Below are 21019 nucleotides of genomic sequence, written 5' to 3'. Positions count from 1 at the left end.
CTCACTCAAGTTAACTAGATGTACCCCCAGTATTAGGCAGCAGGCAGCAGGCAGCAGCCCCCTAACATGCCGAGTCGCAAGCAGAGTGCTGTAAAAGTGCTTCTCACCTCTCCTCTCTCTCTGTGCCGACTTATTCAGCCATATCGCAGGGTTGCTGCACCTCCTCTTGCCTCCAGGGCTGGATTTACCATAAGGTACTGTAGACACGTGCCTACAAGTGCCTGATGATGGAAAGGTGGCTCACCTCCCTCCTTCCCTATGCAGAATCCTGATGACAGTGTAAATGAGGTTACTCACCTTGCTCTCGGCATTCCACTGACGAGATCTCTCTTCAGTCTGGGGCACCTCTAGCTACTTAATACTGAGGTTCCTCTAGCTACCTAATACTTGGAGGCACCTCTAGCTACTTAATACTGAGGTTCCTCTAGCTACCTAATACTTGGAGGCACCTCTAGCTACTTAATATTGAGGGTACTTCTGGCTACCTAATGCCCAGGGGCACCTGTAACTACCTATGATGGGCAAGGGAAGTAGGGGAGAAGTGACAGCCAGCACACTTGGGGTGCGGTTCGGTGGGGGGTTGTAGGTTTATGGAAGGTGAAGTCTAGGGGTGCCAGTATATATGTGCCTTCAAGCTCCTGTGAGGTAAAACCAAGCCTACTTGTTTCCCTCGATTAACGCATGTAATGATAGATGCCACTAGAGGGAGACAGAGGTGATGGATCGAGCCAGCAATACAGTGGGATGCGAAAGTTTGGGCAACCTTGTTAATCGTCATGATTTTTCTGTATAAATCGTTGGTTGTTACGATAAAAAAAATGTCAGTTAAATATATCATATAGGAGGCACACACAGTGATATTTGAGAAGTGAAATGAAGTTTATTGGATTTACAGAAAGTGTGCAATAATTGTTTAAACAAAATTAGGAAGGTGCATACATTTGGGAAGTGTTGTCATTTTATTGATTCCAAAACCCTTACTTATTATTGGAACTCAATTTGGCTTGGTAAGCTCAGTGACCCCTGAACTACATACACAGGTGAATCCAATTATGAGAAAGATTATTTAAGGGGGTCAATTGTAAGTTTCCCTCCTTTTAATTTTCTCTGAAGAGTAGCAACATGGGGGTCTCAAAATAACTCTCAAATGACCTGAATACAAAGATTGTTCACCATCATGGTTTAGGGGAAGGATACAGAAAGAAGTTTCAGAGATTTCAGCTGTCTGTTTCCACAGTTAGGAACATATTGAAGAAATGGAAGACCACAGGCTCAATTCAAGCTAAGGCTCGAAGTGGCAGACCAAGAAAAATCTCAGATATACAGAAGCGACGATGTAACGATTGTGGAATTCTCTCCGTGGTCAGCGCACAGGACGCGCGCTGACACTGCGGAAATCCTCCACAAGCGTATAATTTGAGAGAACCCAGCAAAAGGTGCAACGCACCTGTAGAGGGAAATTCCTGTCGGCAGATGGAGCTGTGGAGCGCAGAGGAACAGATCCTCTGCCCTGCCACTGACGCCAGACAGAAATTGTACGAAGGGAAGAAACGTAGGGCAAGATAGCCCTGAAAGAGAGAGAGAGAGAGCAAAGCGACAGAGGGTATGTGTGTCCACCAATCTAATCGCCACCCTGCGATGATGAACACGCAACCATGAAGATCAGGCGAGAAGACAATCGCAAGAGATGGCGATTGCTAACAGCAACACAAGACCGAATAAGCACAGATGAGGAATGTATGTATGTCCACCAATCTAGCCGCCAACCTGCGACGGCGGACACACAACAGAGGAAACCAAGTGAGAACGCAATCGCAAGAGAAGCGATTGCGAATGAGAATGAGCACAGAGACAGAGTGTATGTATGTGCACCAATCTAGTCGCCAACCCACGACGGTGCACACACAACAGCAGAAACAAAGTAGGAACGCAATCGCGAGAGAGGCGAATGCCAGAGGTGACACAAGGCTTAAGCAAGACAGGGCACGAGAGTAGCAAAGGCACAGCAAATCATACAGTGAGAAGATAAGGAAAATAACAAACGCTAACTAAACGCGAACACCGCACTCATTCGCAACAGCGAACGCGTTTACAGCGCGGTCTCCGCGTGTTAAGCACAACAGAGACAAGCACGCCTAACTAACCCCCGCCACACAAACACGAAACAGAGAACGCGAGCGCTTGCTTAACGGTTACCTCACCAAGCCTCCAGCAAGCGTACGTATCAGACAAGACAGACAGACGAACGGGAAACAGGATAGGAAAGTTCCACTGCTCTTTCCGCCAGAGCGAGTGTGAACCAAGTAAAGCAACAGAGCTAGCAGGATCCACTGCTCTTTCTGCCAGAGCGAGTGCGATCTGAGTACAGGGACAGGATAACAGACCAGAAGGATCCACAGCCGCTACCGCTAGAGGCTAGTGCGATCCAAGCAAGACAGGCAGATGAGATAGCCAGTAGCAACCTCTGCCCCAGCTATACTCAAAGAAAGCAGCACAGAAGGATCCACAGCTGCTACCGCTAGAGGCTGGTGCGATCCAAGAAGACAGATGAAACAGAAGGGGCTACCAGCAACAACCGCTACCCTGGTTAGCACCCACAGACAGACAGAACGATTTCCTATCGACCACCGCTGGCGACAGGACAATCACAGCAGAGAGATAACATTGACAAAACAGATAAGCAGGCTAACTGCACTAGAGAAGCTGCCTAGTGCAGTCCCGAGAATTACTCTAAGCTAACTATAACAATCCAACAGGAAAGGCTGACACTCCAGGAGTGATTTAACAAACCGTTATGACCAGCAAAGCCTTCTGGTCAGCAGAAGGTCTTTATAGTGCCAGCCCTCAAAGGAGCCAGCTGGGTAATTTGCACGTATGCAAATTCCTCAGCAAAGCAGCTCTGAAAGTTGCAAGATGAAGCCAGGACTCTTTTCCAGAGACCTGCATCTCTCAGACATAAGGAATGGTCAATCAGCTGTCTGCCTGTGCAGCCAGCTGAGCGGATCATTACAGACGAATGGTGAGAATAGTCAGAGTCAACCCACAGACCAGCACCAAAAACCTACAACATCATCTTGCTGCAAATGGAGTCACTGTGCATCGTTTAACCATTCGGCACACTTTACACAAGGAGATGCTGTATGCAGGAGTGATGCAGAGGAAGCACAAATACTGCTTGAGGTATGCTAAAGCACATTTGGGCAAGCCAGCTTAATTTTGGAATAAGGTACTGTGGACTGATGAAACTAAAATTGAGTTATTTGTGCATAACAAGGGGCATTATGCATGGAGGAAAAAGAATTCTGCATTCCAAGAAAAACACCTGCTACCTACAGTAAAATATGGTGGTGGTTCCATCATACTGTGGGGCTGTGTGGCTATTGCAGGGACTGGGTATGTTGTCAAAGTTGAGCGATGCAGGGATTCCACTCAGTGTTGGCAGATTCTGGAGACCAATGTCTAGGAATCAGTGACAAAGATGAAGCTGTGCCAGGGCTGGATCTTTCAACAAGACAACACCCCTAAACACTGCTCAAAATCCACTAAGGCATTCATGCAGAGGAACAAGTACAACTTTCTGGAATGGCCATCTCAGTCCCCAGAGCTGAATATAATAGAAAATCTGTGATGCTAGTTAAAGCGGAATATAACCCTGCATTTCAACTTTGCTCTAAAACATTATTTACAGTATATTATATGCAAAAAGCATTTTTTTTTACTAGACCAGCATTGGAAGGGTTACACAGTGCTTTAAAGTTCCTGGAGATTTCTGCAGAAGCATCCGAAGCTGACATAGATACATTTTGTTTACATAAATGTATCTAAGTGTTGAATGTGACTCATCTCTCTGACTGAGAAGGAGTTGGAGGACAGCCAAAGAGTGTGTAACATTTCTCAATAGATACATATAACTAAATAAAATGTAACAATCTGAACTTCTGCATATCTCTCCACAGAACTTGAAACCTCTGTGTTTAACCCTTCCAATGCTGGTCTAGTAAAAAAAAAATGCTTTTTGCATATAATATGCTGTAAATAATGTTTTAGAGCAAAGTTGAAATGCAGGGTTATATTCCGCTTTAAAGAGACCTGTACATCCTCAGAAGCCATCAAACCTGAATGAACTAGAGATGTTTTATAAAGAGGAATGGTCCAAAATACCTTCAAACAGAATCCAGACTCTCATTGGAACCTACAGTAAGGGTTGAGGCTGTAATTTCTGCAAAAGGAGGATCTACTAAATATTGATTGCATTTATTTTTGTGGTGCCCAATGTATGCACCTGACTAATTTTGTTTAAACAATCATTGCACACTTTCTGTAAATCCAATAAACTTCATTTCACTTCTCAAATATCACTGTGTGTGTCTCCTATGATACATTTAACTGCATTTTTTATTGTAACAACCAAAGATTTATACAGGAAAATCATGACGATTAATAAGGTTGTCCAAACTTTCGCATCTCACTGTATGTCTGAAGATCCCAGCGCAAAGAGAAGGAGAGGTGAGAAGCGCTTTTACAGCACTGCTGTTGGGGTGCTATCTACTAATACTGGGGGTCCATCTAGTTATCTAACTGGCTGGGTGAGGGGGCACGCGTGTGATTTATATGTACCTGACAACGTGTTCTGTCAGTACCATTTATAATTGCATTTATTGTGAAGTTATGTCAACACAAAGCAGATTCGGGCAAGATCAGTCTTGAATTCCAATTTATTTCCAGGCTTGATCTTCCATCATGAAACAATGCTGGCGAATGCATACAACAATTACAGAATAATTACAGCAATCAGAGTTATGTAATTGCCAGTGAGCCTTACTTTCCCAGTGTCTGTTCCTTGTCAGAGAAGCTGCTGCCATGTCTGTGGTGATGGGTTCATCTGCTATGTGGACGATGCTGCCTTACTTTAGCGATTTGTTATATTACAGAGAACTGTAAATATGAACATTAATCACTTCCCAAACACAGGTTATTTTCCCTTAAAAACTAGTTATTTTCACATTTCACACTCCCCCCATTAATTTGGCAATAACATTATTGCTACTTACCTATATACTATATTTTTTTATATAAACAATGCTATCATAGATACAACCCACACATTTTATTTTCCCATTTGTCCTGGTTATCCCAACAATTAAATTATTTTTATGTAACGGGTCCAAGCTATAAGGCACATCAAAATTTGTTCTATATCTCATGATTAAAGTTAGGTCATATACTGTATATGTCATTTGAAAAGAAACTTGATGCACAGCAATCCATTTTTCTCAAGGTTTTTGGCTTTTTTGCAGTTCATTCAGTAAGGCCTAGTGCACACCAAAAACCGCTAGCAGATCCGCAAAATGCTAGCAGATTTTGAAACGCTTTTTCTTATTTTTCTGCAGCGTTTCAGCTAGCGTTTTGCGGTTTTGTGTAGCGGTTTTGGTATAGTAGATTTCATGTATTGTTACAGTAAAGCTGTTACTGAACAGCTACTGTAACAAAAACCGCCTGGCAAAACGCTCTGAAGTGCCGTTTTTCAGAGCGGTTTGCGGTTTTCCTATACTTAACATTGAGGCAGAAACGAATCCGCAATCCAAAATCTGCAGCAGCCCGGGAGTATGCGTTTCTGCAAAACGCCTCCCGCTCTGGTGTGCACCAGCCCATTGAAATACATTACCCTAGCGGATCCGCACCCGCAAGCAGATCGCAAACCGCAGCGGAAACGCTCCGGTGTGCACTAGGCCATAGAGGATGTTTAATGTTAGGAGTATGTGGTGAGTGGTTAGGAGTAGTTGAGTGGTGGTTAGGGTTAGACATAGTGATTGCAGGGTTTAAGTGAGAGGGTATGGTGGGTGATAGTAGAATATCGGTTAAATTATCAATAATCTACTATAGTGGATAAAAAAAATATTGTAATTTTACCTATTACCATAATTTTTGCTCTCATTTTTCCTATCTATGCTTCATACCAACTCTCCCCTATCTGCTGGCACCTGTTAACAGTCTATGGGAATTGTATGTGTGTATATTGAGGCATTTTCTACATACATGGGAATTGTATGTGTGTTGCGTTTTCATGCACTGAGGAATCAGTTTTTGTTACTCATGGAACACAAATGCTCGCATTGCCATTTATGTGCAAATTTTGTATTGTGTGAAATCACACGACTTTCAACAAAGCTTTACCATTTACTGTATTTTTTGGATTACTAGACCCACTTTTTCTCCCCCAAAAGTGTGTGTGTGTGGGGGGGGGGGGGGGAAGTCACTGCTTCTTATAGTCCAAATGCAGGGAGATCCTGACTTGTGAATGCCTGCCAATGCGAACCTCAAACCCGCTGCAATGTCGGGGAATCCCTGTACTGTGCCCATGCAGAGGAGGACATGACGAGAACAGAGGCGGACACGAGAGGTACAAAGGGGGCATAATCCACAAGATGCTCCTTCAGCATGGATGCACCAGGTTTAGTATATTTTTTCCTCCCTGGTTTTTGCCCTCTAAACATAGGTGCAACTTATGGACAGGATCGTCTTACAGTCTTAAAGAGTAACTGTCAGGCTGCAAAAACTAATTTAAACCTCTAAAACAGTTTAGAAGGAAGCCAAAAAGGCAATACTGAAGTTAAAAATCTCTCTTACTGTGATGTGTGCTGAACAGCAAGGCTGTTATTCCCAAGCTGGTAAGGAGGCCAGCAGGACGCATAACAGATACTGCAAAGCATTCTGGGGCTGCTTCTCCCCACTCTGCACTACCTTGGGTCATCCCCTTCATTTCCCTATCACGCCCTAAGGCTGCTTTCACAGTGAGAAGTTACAGGCTCATATTACAGCAGCTTCTAACAGCAGCCTAAACTCACATATGGTACCTAAAATTGTTGCTTGTTTTTATGAAGGATAGCTGTTACTGGCCGTAAGAGTCATCATTTAAATATAAGCTAAGTAACCACGTGAAGATGGATCAGTGACGACCGGCAATTGTATCCCAATCCATCTTCACTACCGTGGTAACGATGGCACAAACAATTCTTTAAAACTATCACAGTACAATGATCACAGCGGGCAATGGGTATCTGAGCAATCAGTTGCTCAGTGATCCGACATGACAGACTCTGCTCAACATAGTTCAATTTTTTTTTCGCCTGTTGCAGAAAAAGTCAATGCAAACATCAATTTTTTTTTTATTTACCATTTTTTATTTACATATTTTTTTAAATCAATGATCACTATTACTAATAGTAATCATGTTTATTGAAGGACTGAAGGGACACTGATTGGCCAAGGGATCACATGATTCCTTGGACCAATCACTGCAGCCACAGGGGTAAAGGGTTCACATGATCCCTTGGACCAATCAGTAGTGCAGTACTGGGGTCACATGCACGCAACAACAATACAGGAAGTAATGTACTTCCGGTGTACATTTTACAATGATAGCTTTTTACTCGTAACAGCGATCATTGAGGCTTAACGGTGCACCGATCGGGTAGAGGCACCCCAACGTCTTTTGCACCTATTGTTTGTGCCACATGCATGTGTGATCATCCACGGTGGGCAGTGTTCTCTGGGACGTAGTGTCTACATCCAGGAGGCATAAGCAACCTCCTTTTTCAACGTATGAGCCATGTACAAAATGCATGAGTTATTCATTAGCTATTACAAAAAAGTTTTAGAAAATGATAATCCTATATAAAACACCAAATTAGTATTCTAGCTAGTTAAATGCAATAGTAAACGTTTGGAGGTTGTTTAGAAACAATTACAGTTTACTACTAAATAAATCTGTCTCAAGGGGTACTTCAAATACTTACCATTCCACATGGTACTTGGCAAGCATAGGCATTCAAAAGGAGTAAATACCAATACAATGCTGAGAAGCACTGCTGTAGTGTACAGAATGCCTAGAAATGTTGATATTGTTGCTCATTTTGATTGGTAAGAAGTATTGGCATGCCATCATTCAAATGTCTACATGAACTAGGATTTGTTGCAACTGCATCACACCTCCACAACTTCAGATCAATAAGATCTAATAACTTGACTACCCCAGAGTCAAACCTAAAATCTTTGGAGCCAGAGCTTTCTGTCATGCTGCCTGTATTTGGAATGTCTTGCCACATCCAATCAAGACAACTCCAACCTTTGAGGCGTTAAAATCAAAACTGGAAAGGCACCCGTTTACTCTGGCATTAATGACCACGTAACAAATCACAAACTATGTACCGATCTGAGACAAGCTTATGTGCTTTGGGTCCTACAGGAGAAACGTGCTTTACAAATTGATGATCATGATAATGAATAAACCTTTGACCAAGACTATTTTGGTGCTTCCACTAGCATGCTGGGAAATCATTAAAGCCAACATTTCACAAATCCTAAATTTGAGAACGAACTGTATGCCTAGTGTCAGCCAAAACATTAAAAAACTGCCTCAGGGCTGAAACCCACTAGAGTGAGTTTCTGAGCCTATAGGGAGCGATTCAAACCGCTAGCGATTTCCCTAAATGCTCAGCTAATGTTAATGGATGGGCCAAATCCCACTGGAGCGATTACCAAATCGCAAAACTCAGAAGATGCAGCATTTTTGAGCGTTAGCCATTAGCGTTTCTGCAATGCAAAGTTTATAAACACTGACATAATCGCTAGTCAAAAAAACCTGCACAGAGCGATTTTGCTAGCGTTTTTACATTACTGCACACTGTAACAAAATGAGAATTAATTGAAAGGACCAATCAGAATTAAAAACGCTAATCGCTACACAACCGCTGGCAAATTAATTACACCTTTTAAAATCGCTCCTGAAAATGCTAGCTAGCAGTTAGCGATATCGTTTTGTAGTGGGTTCCAGGCCTTATATCGTGTAGGCCCCTTATGAGTAGGGATAGTCAATGAGATGCAAATATAAATACAGAAATATGCAAATGTTGTATGCAAATGCATGTAGCTTGAAATGGATGAAATAGAATTTTACCTTGGTAAGATTTGAGTCTCATTGACCAACCCCACATGTGAGCCACAACAACTGACCCATTGAGGCATGGACTCCACAAGACTAGTGGTATATGGCAGCAAGTTGTTAACAGCAGAGAAACAGCAGAACTGGGTGTAAACAAAGGTCCAGCCTTTGAGATCTTTGGGCCACTACTGCCTGCAGCTACGGATGAGGAAAAGGCAGCTCTCAGGGGTCAGGAGTAATTAACAAGGCTGACAGGACTTACTGGATAACTGTTTTTTGCTTGTGTCCATTTACATATTTCCATGTTTAAAGGGTCTATTTAGAAAAGGTGAAATTTACACCTTAAACCAGGGGTGTCTAACTCAATAATAAAAGGGGCCAAAATCTAAAATCTAGTCAAAGTTGTGGGCCAAATTGTTTATTAAGATTTAACACTTATTGAGCAGTCTCAACCTAAGTGGTGTAACTATAGCGACCATAGAGGGTCCCGCTTCTACCCCTTCTGCAGAGTAGCAGTTCAAGGCGGACCTGAACTCAGAACGTTCTCTCTGCTCTAAAAAATAAGCAAGAGCATAATAACCTTTAAACAAAAAAACCTTTGTTACAACTGATACAAATCCTAAAATAAATCTGCACTCTACTTCCCGCTTTCATGGAAGCAGACATCAAAAATGAAATAAAAGACAGCGCTCCTCTTCAACAACAGCACTCCATCATCTGTAAAATTCAAATAAACTGAACATAGTGGTCCAGCTCTTTCCTGTGGAGATCTCACAACTGGAGTCCTGCTACTGCTCAGCTTGGACCAGACTTTGGAATAAATCTTTTATATCTTTAATATGAAACATTGATTGCAGATTAGCAGAAGAGGAGCGCTGCCTTTTATTTCATTTTTGATTGGTGTTTTGGACATTTGGATAGCGAATTCTCTGAGGTGCTAAGAGACAGAGACTGAAGGTGCGTACACACATGCGACTATAGTCGTTTGTGTTATAAACTGTTCTTATCACCTTGCTTCGACACCATCGTCTCACAGACTGTGAGATCACTTGACTCTCCACACAGCAAACAGGAAATAGACTTTCTCAGGCTTCTCCAATGTTTCCGTTATTTATTCAAGTCACAGAAAGACAGATAGATACAGTCATCATATCCTAGCTATGCAAATCTTCATGTTGCATTATCAGCTCGTGATTAGACTCCCTGCTGAAGTCTATCAGGTACCTTCTTCCTACCTACGTTACACTAAACTACCTATGTACATAGCATACATTATATCAGCTTACATAAAGGACGAACATGCTTAGAGGTTAGAGGTCCCAGTCAGCCTTGCGAGCTAGTGCGGAAGGAAGAAGCAGAAGTGCCCTCTCCATCGCTTGCTCCAGATTTAATACCGACTAGGAAAGAGTTAAATATGACATCATCTTCGCCACCCCCTAGATAAGTCTATTGGTGGACCCACTTGTGGTGTCATCATACACACCTACTCGATTAATAATCAATGAGACATTTGACATACATGCAGGAATGTGAATATTTACAAAACAGGACTGATGTTTATTGTTCCAGGCCCAGGTCAGGGAGACCTGCGGCCTTGTTCAGAACAGCTTCTTGGTATATTCTAGTTCTGCTGACAGAACTGCAGATTTTCTCTCTTCAGAGAAAATCCCCTTAAAGGGCAGGTCTGCTCATCAAGCCTTTTTGACTAACTCAGTCCAAATAACTGAGGCCTACTTAAATTATAACAATCCCCCCTAAAACGGCTTGACCCGCAGATCCCAGCGTCTGAACCTCCCAGTACCTGGTTTCTTTCTTGTATGTTTCACTTTTCGATGTTCGTGCTCACACAACTTCTCTGCTCTAGGTGGTTACCCCTGGAAGAGAGAGAGCAAGACCTCTTGGTCTTCCTGTAACCAGGCTCTCTGGGGAGGCCCTACTTCTAAGTCCCTCAATACCACATGCTCAGCATTTGCGTCACTTGTGTATCACTCACAAACTTGCATGACCACAGAAAAGTGAAACTCGTTTGTTTGTTACTCGATGGAGCAGGGCCAGGTGCCTTCTAAAAGAGCGCCTTTATACAATCAGCTCCATCACAGGTACTACTAAACCTATACCCGTAACCCTGTATATCCCTTAATTTAAACTATTGGTTCAGGAGATTGTTTATGAGGCACCAATCCCTGGACCGGTTAATTTATTTTACGTAATTTTAACCCGCAACCTCACCTGGATAATGATGCCTAAAGTTGTCATCCCCATCCAGACGACCAGTGGGTGTAGAAAGAACTTTGGAACTGCAGATGCCCCGTCCGAGTGTCCCTGGAACATCACCGGAACCTTTGTCCACCAGGGCAGACTGGAACTCACCTGCTCATTTTTGTGTTCTACCTCATTAAGATCACCTGTATCATGGTGAAATCTTACCTCTAACTTCGTGTACTGTTTGTTTAACCTTTGTAACAAAATGTGGTCGTCTTGGATCAAACCCTGTTCCCCTTTGTCCCATGTAGTGTTCTCTTTCAGGACGGGAACTACCCGTGAAACTTTGAACTTTAGAGTTCTCTTAACAATTTGAGAAACAACGTCATCCAGCCTGGATGACAGGATCCATATGGGATCTCCACTCACACAATATGTTCCCCTTGGAAAATCCCCCTTATCGGAACAATTATGAGAATATACCTTGAATGTATCATTAGACCTTATGTTAAAAAACCAAACCTTTCCTTCAGCCACCGGAACTATCGGTTGGGCTTCAGGGTGGATCTTTTGAATGGTAGCCTCGCATTCTGCGTTATTGAGCCTGCAGGCTTCTTCCCTAAATTTGACTTGCCCCGGCCCACGCAGGTACTTCTGCAAGAATTGCCCGCATGAGGACAACTCTACTTGTTTCACCTCCCTGTCTATCACCAAAAAAGGTTGACCTCTCAGGTCCTGGTGTAAGACACGGGTTGAGGTGGGAACTAAGGAAGTAGCAGTGCCTAAAGGAATGTTGCACCGTTTCCATTTGTTCACCCAAACATCTCGAAGCTGCCATGCAAAAGATCCTTCTCCAGAAAAATTAATATACCTCCCCTTGTCCAATCTCTCGCTGACAAAATATGTCCCCAGCTGTCCTGATTGGACCTCTTCCCCCCTTATGTCCTGAGGCACACTATGCACCGGAGGTCGGGAAGACTGTACTCTCTGCAATCGTTCGATTAAGAGTACCTCTTCACTTACCCAACTATCCTGAGGATAAGCTGCTGCATATGGACTGTGTAATATCGTCCCCTGTTGTGACCCGTGTGGTGTGAATGGGGTTCCCTGTGTGGGCTTTCCCTCCCCCGGGACCGCTCTCCCCACCCTCTTTGTCACCTGGAAATGTGGCTTGATCTCGATTTTTACTTCTTGTTTCGAGAACCACCCACCCTTGGCTTTCCAGCCTTTACGTGTGTATAGTTGTTTCAGAGGCACTCTCTGTTGGTAGCTCCAGAGTGTGATGTTGTCCCTTGCGTCTCTCTGGTAAGAGAATTGACGCCCCCTGCTCGTTCCTCTCCAATCTGGAACCATCTCACTCTGCATAACCAAGACAAGGTACCCCTGAATCACACACTCCACCTTTTGCATGTACCCATTGTACTGCAATGTACCTTTTAACAAACCTTTGGATCGGTGCATCGATTCTGGGAGTGTGGCATTCAATAGCAGATTTACCCTGCCATTAAATTCCCACTGCCCGCACACTTCACCCTTCAGACCTTTCACCCACCTTGTGCCATGAAATTTGCTTTCTCCTGGCACCAGTGCTCTTTTCCTCCGTCCCTGCATGGTCCATCTGTGCCAAGCGGAGGGAGGTGTGAAAGGATTAGTACCTTTGTCACCAAACATTAACATGCTTGGGCCTTGCATTCTCATTAACCCCTTATTATACATGAGAATGTCCTCTCTTCGTTCTCCTAGGACGAAATGGCAACCTAGGATCACCATCAGCACGGTACTCCTCATTATAAACGCACCACCTTGGGAAAGAAAAACATTAGCAATTTGCACTATGCTTTGCTCAGACAGTTTTTTTAGACGTTTTCCGATCTCAGGAACCTCGGTTTTTAGTCTCTTTCCCATTTCAGGAATCTCGTGTTTTAGTCTCTTTCCAATCTCAGGAATCTCGTGTTTTAGTCTCTTTCCAATCTCAGGAATCTCGCTGTTCTCCAAGCTTAGATTGGCATCTGGAACCTTTCGCGTATCCGACTGACATCTCCAGCTTTGCTGCCAGCACTGCATCTGTCTCAAATCCATATTGCCAAACGCCTGAAATCGAAATACAAACAAATCAATTCTTATTAATGATTTGGGATTCGCCCTGCGGCTTGTACTCTGTACACTTTAAATTGATCAATATATATCGTAACGTAATTGATCTCGTTGCTTTATGGTTCTCATGAACTCTGTTTACTCTTATTGGTAGATTGGAGTTAAACTTCACCCCCCTACCTCAGTACTATCCTTAGTACTTACCTGTTTAAAATATGCTCCCGCGGACTTCACCTTTGGAAGCTCGCTTCACCTTTGGAAGCTCTCACCCCATTGCAGCTCGCTCCACATCCCCCCTCATCTGTCCATGCGCGGCCGTCGCATGCACAGATTACGGATGCCACACCTGATGCTGCTTTGCAGGTGAGCCTGCAATGCTCTTACTCATTATCGCATTTACTTATCTAGAACTTCATTGCGATACCAGCTCTGCTAGAAGTTCTGTGTGTTGTACCCTCTGATCAATGTTTGCCGTGCCACCACCTAAACTACCAAAAAAATTGCTGCCTCCCTGTCGGAAGGAGCACTTTGCACTTAAACTACACAGGGTGCAGGGCTAAGCATACCAGCGTCGCATGCCTGTATGCAGATCCCTGAATGCCCACTTGGTAGGTAGTCACATGGCAAACACCGTACTGATACACTGTCACTCTGTAAACGGCAATTCTATCATCTGTATAATTGCCCCATGAACTGCTGTCAGTCCTTGTTCTTTGTGCTACAATTGATAGGAGCTGGAAAAAACATATTTGACCAATCAGTGGACGAAAAAAAAAAACGCACAAAAAAAACAGCTCCAGCCCAGCATAGACCTCTCAGTCCAGCTCTGGCCCTGTCCACGACAAAAACCGGAAAAAAACGTTACCACTCTGCAGAAGCGGCGACGGAAACCCGAATTGGTCAACTCCCTTTTTTTCCAACTCCGGCACCCCCCTGATGCACTGTCCCCCCCTATACTCTATTGGGAACTCATGCTGCACCACCCATTAAGGTGCCCCACTTACAGGAATAATCCCGTAAGCAACTCAGTACAGACCCATTTCTGATCTGTACTGCTACGTGTGTCCCTGCACCCAGCTGGGAAACACTTCCTATTCTGGCATTCCTTTCCATGGACCCAGGGAAAAGCTCTGGGGAAATACTTTGAGAACCGAGACACACAGTAGACTGTCTCTGTATTTCTACCCCCCTCCCTTTCAGCTGCTCTGCCCGGAGCCGCGAGCACAGCCTGACGTGACATGGATCCCCCAGCCCCTCCTCCCCCGTCATGACGTGTGGGGGCCATGACTCACGGGGCGGGCTCTCTCCACTGCCGCCATTTTGAGTCCTGGACTGCCAGCCAAGATGGCTGCTCCCATAGCAGCCTCTCGTTCCTATAGACCTAGGAGAGAAAACAAAACTCACACAGAACATACATTTGTTATGCATAGTTACACACATCATCTATACATTTTACTGAGAGTCAGCCTTCCGCTACCTATACTCTCTGGGATGCTTGCCAAAAGTGAGACAAACCGCGTCACAGCTGCAAGCTAAATATTTTACATCGTAGCATCACCCAGGGACGTAGAAACCTCTCTATCCCCTCACAAATCATCTGCAGCATAACACAGAACTATTCAAGCGTGCAGCGTAACTCTAAACCATATTAACAGCTAGTACTTCTGAGAAGCACATTTATCAGTCTGATATGACTACAACATTAAACCTATATATACATTTAGAACTTTTAGCGGCGCTGACTGGAACTAGATAAGCTTGCACCTCTCACTACACTCCTCTCTATCACCTCTCCCTCCCATCCAGTACTAACAGAAGCACCGCTGGCTTATCTCCTGCTGCGGGGGACCCCCCGCCCCCTTTTTTCCCAGCCTCTGTAGAGACGGGGAGAGAAGAGAAGAGAAAAAAAAAACCCAATCGACTTCTTTCCAGCAAAAACATGCCTGAGACAAATGCAGAGATAACCACTACGTAAATATACAACACAGGAAGCTTGAATCCGAAGAAAAAAAAAACAAGCACCTAAACTCTGAAAGCAGCCTCCCCCCTCCCACCACGCGCGAGAGAGAGAAGAAAAGCCCGCAGCCACCATGCTGCAATTAACACAGAATGTACACATTAACACATTATACTCTCCTTGTTATAACACCAAATACAGATAACGCCATACAACAACGTAAACAAACTTGCCTGAGCAGCAGATTCTTGGCACTTCATCAGCATTCCCGCAACTACACCTGCGAAACTTCCATGGACTCCGGAACCTTCTGAGCGTTTAAACACCGTCATCTCCGTCCCCACACTGGACTGGCTCAGTGGATCTACATCTCCCACAGCGAGTTGCAAGCTGGCCTCGGAGTGTCCCGTCTGACCCATATTTCGGCTAGTGGCTACAGTGCACAATGCAGTCACAGTCTAACGTCCAAGAGTTTCGCCGCTGATTCTCGAATTGCCGCCGTGTGCTTGGCTCCCGCACACTCCCACTTATCAGTATCAGCTTGATAAGCTTTACCGTCTGCGTCCGTCTATTCCGCTTGTTTTGCTGTGGAATATCTTGAAAACTTCTTCTGCCCCCGGCCCGTCTGCCTGTTTTGCTAGGCAGGGAAGGATTTCAGGCACCAATTGTTATAAACTGTTCTTATCACCTTGCTTCGACACCATCGTCTCACAGACTGTGAGATCACTTGACTCTCCACACAGCAAACAGGAAATAGACTTTCTCAGGCTTCTCCAATGTTTCCGTTATTTATTCAAGTCACAGAAAGACAGATAGATACAGTCATCATATCCTAGCTATGCAAATCTTCATGTTGCATTATCAGCTCGTGATTAGACTCCCTGCTGAAGTCTATCAGGTACCTTCTTCCAACCTACGTTACACTAAACTACCTATGTACATAGCATACATTATATCAGCTTACATAAAGGACGAACATGCTTAGAGGTTAGAGGTCCCAGTCAGCCTTGCGAGCTAGTGCGGAAGGAAGAAGCAGAAGTGCCCTCTCCATCGCTTGCTCCAGATTTAATACCGACTAGGAAAGAGTTAAATATGACATCATCTTCGCCACCCCCTAGATAAGTCTATTGGTGGACCCACTTGTGGTGTCATCATACACACCTACTCGATTAATAATCAATGAGACATTTGACATACATGCAGGAATGTGAATATTTACAAAACAGGACTGATGTTTATTGTTCCAGGCCCAGGTCAGGGAGACCTGCGGCCTTGTTCAGAACAGCTTCTTGGTATATTCTAGTTCTGCTGACAGAACTGCAGATTTTCTCTCTTCAGAGAAAATCCCCTTAAAGGGCAGGTCTGCTCATCAAGCCTTTTTGACTAACTCAGTCCAAATAACTGAGGCCTACTTAAATTATAACAGTTTGAAGCGATCGTTCCCCGATCATTTCAAACGACAATCGTTTATAAAAAAGGCACCAAACGACCATTAAGTCTAACGACGGACGAGCTAGATCATTGAAAACGAATGATCTAGCTTGGCGGATTTTTCCCAACGATGATCGTTTGCAAAAGTAGTACATTGTTGGAAAACGGTCGTTCGTACTAGGCTTGACATGCGCACTTCGCTATTTCTCCATGGAACTTCAGATCGTTACACACATTTAAAAGCTAACTGTAACGTTAGCGGAATAGTTTCCGTGGTCAGCGCACAAGATGCGCGCTGACACAGCGAAAATCCTCCACAAGCGTATAATTAAGGTAGAACCCAGGTTAGGTGCTATGCACCTGTAGAGGGCAATTCCCACTGGCAGGTGGAGCTGTGGAGTGCAGACGAGCACAGCCTCTGCACGGCCACAGATGCCAGATGGGAATTGTACAGATAAAGGCAAAGTAGGGCACGATAGCCCTCTAAGAGAGAGAGCACAGAGACAGACTAAATGTGTGTCCACCAAACTAGTCGCCACCCAGCGACGGTGAACACACATCAGCAGAAACAAAGTATGAACGCAATCGCGAGAGAGGCGATTGCCAGAAGTGACACAAGACCGAATCAAGACAGAGCACAAGAGTAGCAAAGGCACAGCAAACAACAATGAGAGATAAGGAAAATAACAAACGCTAGCTAAACGCGAACACCGCACTAATTCGCAACAGCGAACACGTTTACGGCACGGTCTCCGCACGATAAGCGCAACAGAGACAAGCATGCCACCCTAACTAACCAATGACACACAAACATGAAATAGAGAACGCGAACGTTTGCTTAACGGTTACCTCACAGAGCCTACAGCAAGCGTTCGTATCAGACAAGACAGAGAGAAGGAGCAGCCAGCAGCAACCGCAGCTCTGGCCTACACTCCCAGGAAGAGTTCAGAAGGAACCACCGCTGCTACCGCTAGAGCGAGTGCGATCCAGACAAATGAACAGAAACAGGAATAGGTCAGATAAGATCCACCGCTCTTCTGCCAGAGCGAGTGCGATCCGTGTTCAGGGACAGGAGAGGAAGGATCCACTGCTCTTTCCGCCAGAGCGAGTGTGAACCAAGTACAGAAACAAAGTTAGCCGGATCCACTGCTCTTTTCCACCAGAGCAAGTGTGAACCAAGTACAAGAACAGAGCTAGCAGGATCCACTGCTCTTTTCCACCAGAGCGAGTGCGATCCACACGGCAAACAGACAGAACAATTTCCTGTCGACCGCTGCTGGCGGCAGGACAATCTCAGCAAAGAGACAACACAGGCAAAACAGATAAAGCAACCTAACTGCACTAGAGGAACTGCCTAGTGCAGTCCCGAGGAATTACTCTAAGATAAACTTTAACAAACAAACAGGGCAGACACTCTAGGAGAGTTCATCAGTAACAAACCATGAAAATGACCAGCAAAAGGATTCTGGGAGAACACAGTATTTATACTGCCAGCCTTCAAAGGAGGCAGGTAGGCGATTTGCATAACGAATGTATGCAAATTCCTCAGCAGCAGAACAAGTCTGAAACTTGCAATGCAAAGACAGGTCTCTTTTCCAGAGACCTGCAGCCGTCACACTTAAGGAATGGTCAAACAGCTGTCTGTCTGAGCAGACAGCTGAGCGGATCATTACACTAACTTTACTTAGGTCAGTCTTTCGTCAATTAAATGTTCGTTCGTCGTTCACAACGAACGATTGTTGTCGTATGTGTGTATGTAGCTTGAAGCCCATATCCAATTCACTTTTTCACCTGAGTTTTCTCCTATAAGAAAAATTTTAATCTTCGATTTAAAACAACATTTTAGCACTTTGCAATGGAAAAAGTATCAAAAAGCAGGCAAAAAATACTATCAACATTATTTTGAAAATTTTTTTGCTTGCTGATGGTTTAAAATTCATTTTATTGACAAGTTTCAAATTATCACCCTGGACAAAAAGTCAGGTGAAAAACTGAATTGCATATGGACCTTATTGAGAAACAGGCAGACGCAGTTTGCATACACTTGATGGAAGCAGACATATTGTTAACGCCTGTGCTTTCAAATGAGCTTATCTGCCGTGGCAGTCATGTGACGTGGAGAGAGATAAAATTACAACTTGTGATTAGACACAAACAAGGGGGAATTAAACAGGCTAAACCCTCTAATTACATACAGGGTGCATTCCTCTATGTTTGCAAGAATTCAGGTCCACTTTAATATTTAACAGGCAGGGAGAGGTTTGCACTACAGTGGCTTAGCATACATAGCTCAATGTTAGGAACATGCAGTGGATACAGATGAACTACAAGCACACTCCTTCTCGTGAACCTCTTCAGCGCGCTCAAGCTGTAGAGTATGAATTCAAGCGAATAAAGATGGAAGGAAAGCTGGCACTGCTGTGAATGTTCAATTTATTGCTGAGATATCAAAACGGTGCATATAATACAACATCAATAAAGGCTGCAATTGGTGGTGCACATACCATGTGAGAAGAGGCGTGGGTGGTGGTGGGTGCAGGGCACTGGATGCCTGACGGCTGTTTCGCACCAAACAGCGCTTCGACTTTAATATTTATCTGCTCTAGTGCTGCTTTCTGTCTCCTCCGATTTCCCCAACAGCCACATGCTCTATGCAGTGTACCTCTAGCTCTGGAGGCATGTCCCACAATTGGAATAGGGACGACTGCCAGGAAGAACAGAAGAGACATGATGCATCGCTGGAGCAGGTGAAAATTACACTGCTCTGCTGCGCTACTCTTAAACATGGGAAATGGGTGTCGGGGGAAGAAGGGGGGGGGGGAGGGGTTTGGACCCCAGGAGGCTAATTTAGCTGGGGAGGTGGTTTGTTGATGCAACTCGGCTCAAACGGACAATGTTTAAATCAAAAACTCTAACCAGTGAACTCCTCTTCATGGGAAGGCAGTGTGCTGTTCTCTTACTGCTTACATTGATTCACATTTGAAGCTCTCTAGTGGCACATAAAAAAGGCAAGGAGGGCCGCAGCGCATTTGGTATGTGGGCCTTGTTTTTGACACCCGTGCAAAATTGCGCTTGCAAAGTGCATTTTATGTGTCTGTCTAGTAAAAAAAAAGTGTCACACCCATCCCTTTCAAGCTCATACACACATCGGATTTTTCCAAACGACCGGTCGTTTGGACGTCAAATCGGGCGTGTGTATGAACAATCTGTCAGCTGATAAGACTGGGTTTGACGGATCCGCTTGGCAGATCGTTCAAATCCAGTTTTATCAGCTGAACGGCCGATCATACACACGCCCGATTTGACGTCCAAAGACTGGATGTTCTAATGTCCAAACGACCGGTCGTTTGGAAAAATCCGGTGTGTGTATGTACCTTTCATCCATTTGCCCCACTGTGGCAACAACCAGTCATTTAAGATAAAGATATGATGCCACCACAGCTTCTTACCTGTTTCCTAGCTGCCGAGACTGGCACCTATATATAGATAGAAAAACATCTGCTTATAACACCACCTTAAAAGAATAAGTCACATACATAAAGCTTTTATAGCAGGCAGATTCTGTCAGATTGGTATGGGCTGAGTTAATTTATTAAATACCAGTAAGTAAAAGAACTTCACAAATTCAGTTGTTTGCACATAGTCAGGCACTTTGTTATGAAGAAATTTGTGGATTATTTGAATTAAAAATGATTTAAATATTCTTCTTCAGGTGATCTGAGCATTAAAAAAGTATTTCAATAAAAATGTGCGCTGTAGACCTTCGCTCCAGGTTAAGGTCAGTCAGTCAGTCACTTTAAAGAGACATGCTGCATACTTTCTGATTGCACTTTGTGTTGGTACCATTGTGTTAAGGTCTCTAATAGTCCTGCTTTAGCAGTGTAACTAATTGTATAAGCTTTGCATAATCAGGCTGGCACAGCAGCGATAAAGGCATTCCTGAATCCAGAGCATTGTCAGAGTTGGTTGATTGCAGCCAGGAACGTTATCAAAAAGGCAAAGTTTCCACAGATGTATATTGTCAGCACAATCTTCTTAAAGGTGTGTCCCTGACAATATAAGAATAACACATTAAGCACAACAGTTACAGATATGGAAATAGACACCATAACAGAGACAGCAGTGCCCTCTGGAGTTGGCTATTTAAGTTACAAGTCCTATTACAGGTCTGAAACTATCAACTGAGAAGATTACTTGACTTCCGATCATGTTATTAATGTAATCGTGGCTCAGAGAACAGTATCAGCGGTGCAACACCAACCGGTGGTGGAAGAGAGGGTGATGGAACAGATGGAAGAGGCTTCCACCACCAGGTGGTGCTTCACTGCTGACACTGTCCTCTGGGCCCTGATCACATTTAATGACATAATCAGAAGTCAGAAAGACCTAATGCT

At 44.1% G+C, this 21019-nt stretch overlaps 1 protein-coding gene across 3 annotated transcripts in view; it reads right to left on the bottom strand.

Moving 5' to 3' along the window:
• Positions 1-19041: 19041 nt before the first annotated feature.
• Positions 19042-21019, bottom strand: part of LOC137521030 (putative ferric-chelate reductase 1) — a 153532-nt gene continuing 151554 nt past the window's right edge. For all 3 annotated transcript variants that reach the window (XM_068239751.1, XM_068239752.1, XM_068239753.1), the window contains one exon: positions 19042-20674. In XM_068239751.1, coding sequence (XP_068095852.1) covers positions 20582-20674 — 93 coding nt within the window. In that variant the 3' untranslated portion in view covers positions 19042-20581. The remainder of the gene's footprint in view (positions 20675-21019) is intronic.

Source organism: Hyperolius riggenbachi, chromosome 6, assembly GCF_040937935.1.
Source record: "Hyperolius riggenbachi isolate aHypRig1 chromosome 6, aHypRig1.pri, whole genome shotgun sequence".
NCBI classification, from domain to species: Eukaryota; Metazoa; Chordata; class Amphibia; order Anura; family Hyperoliidae; genus Hyperolius; species Hyperolius riggenbachi.
This window is presented reverse-complemented; position numbering and strand designations above follow the sequence as displayed.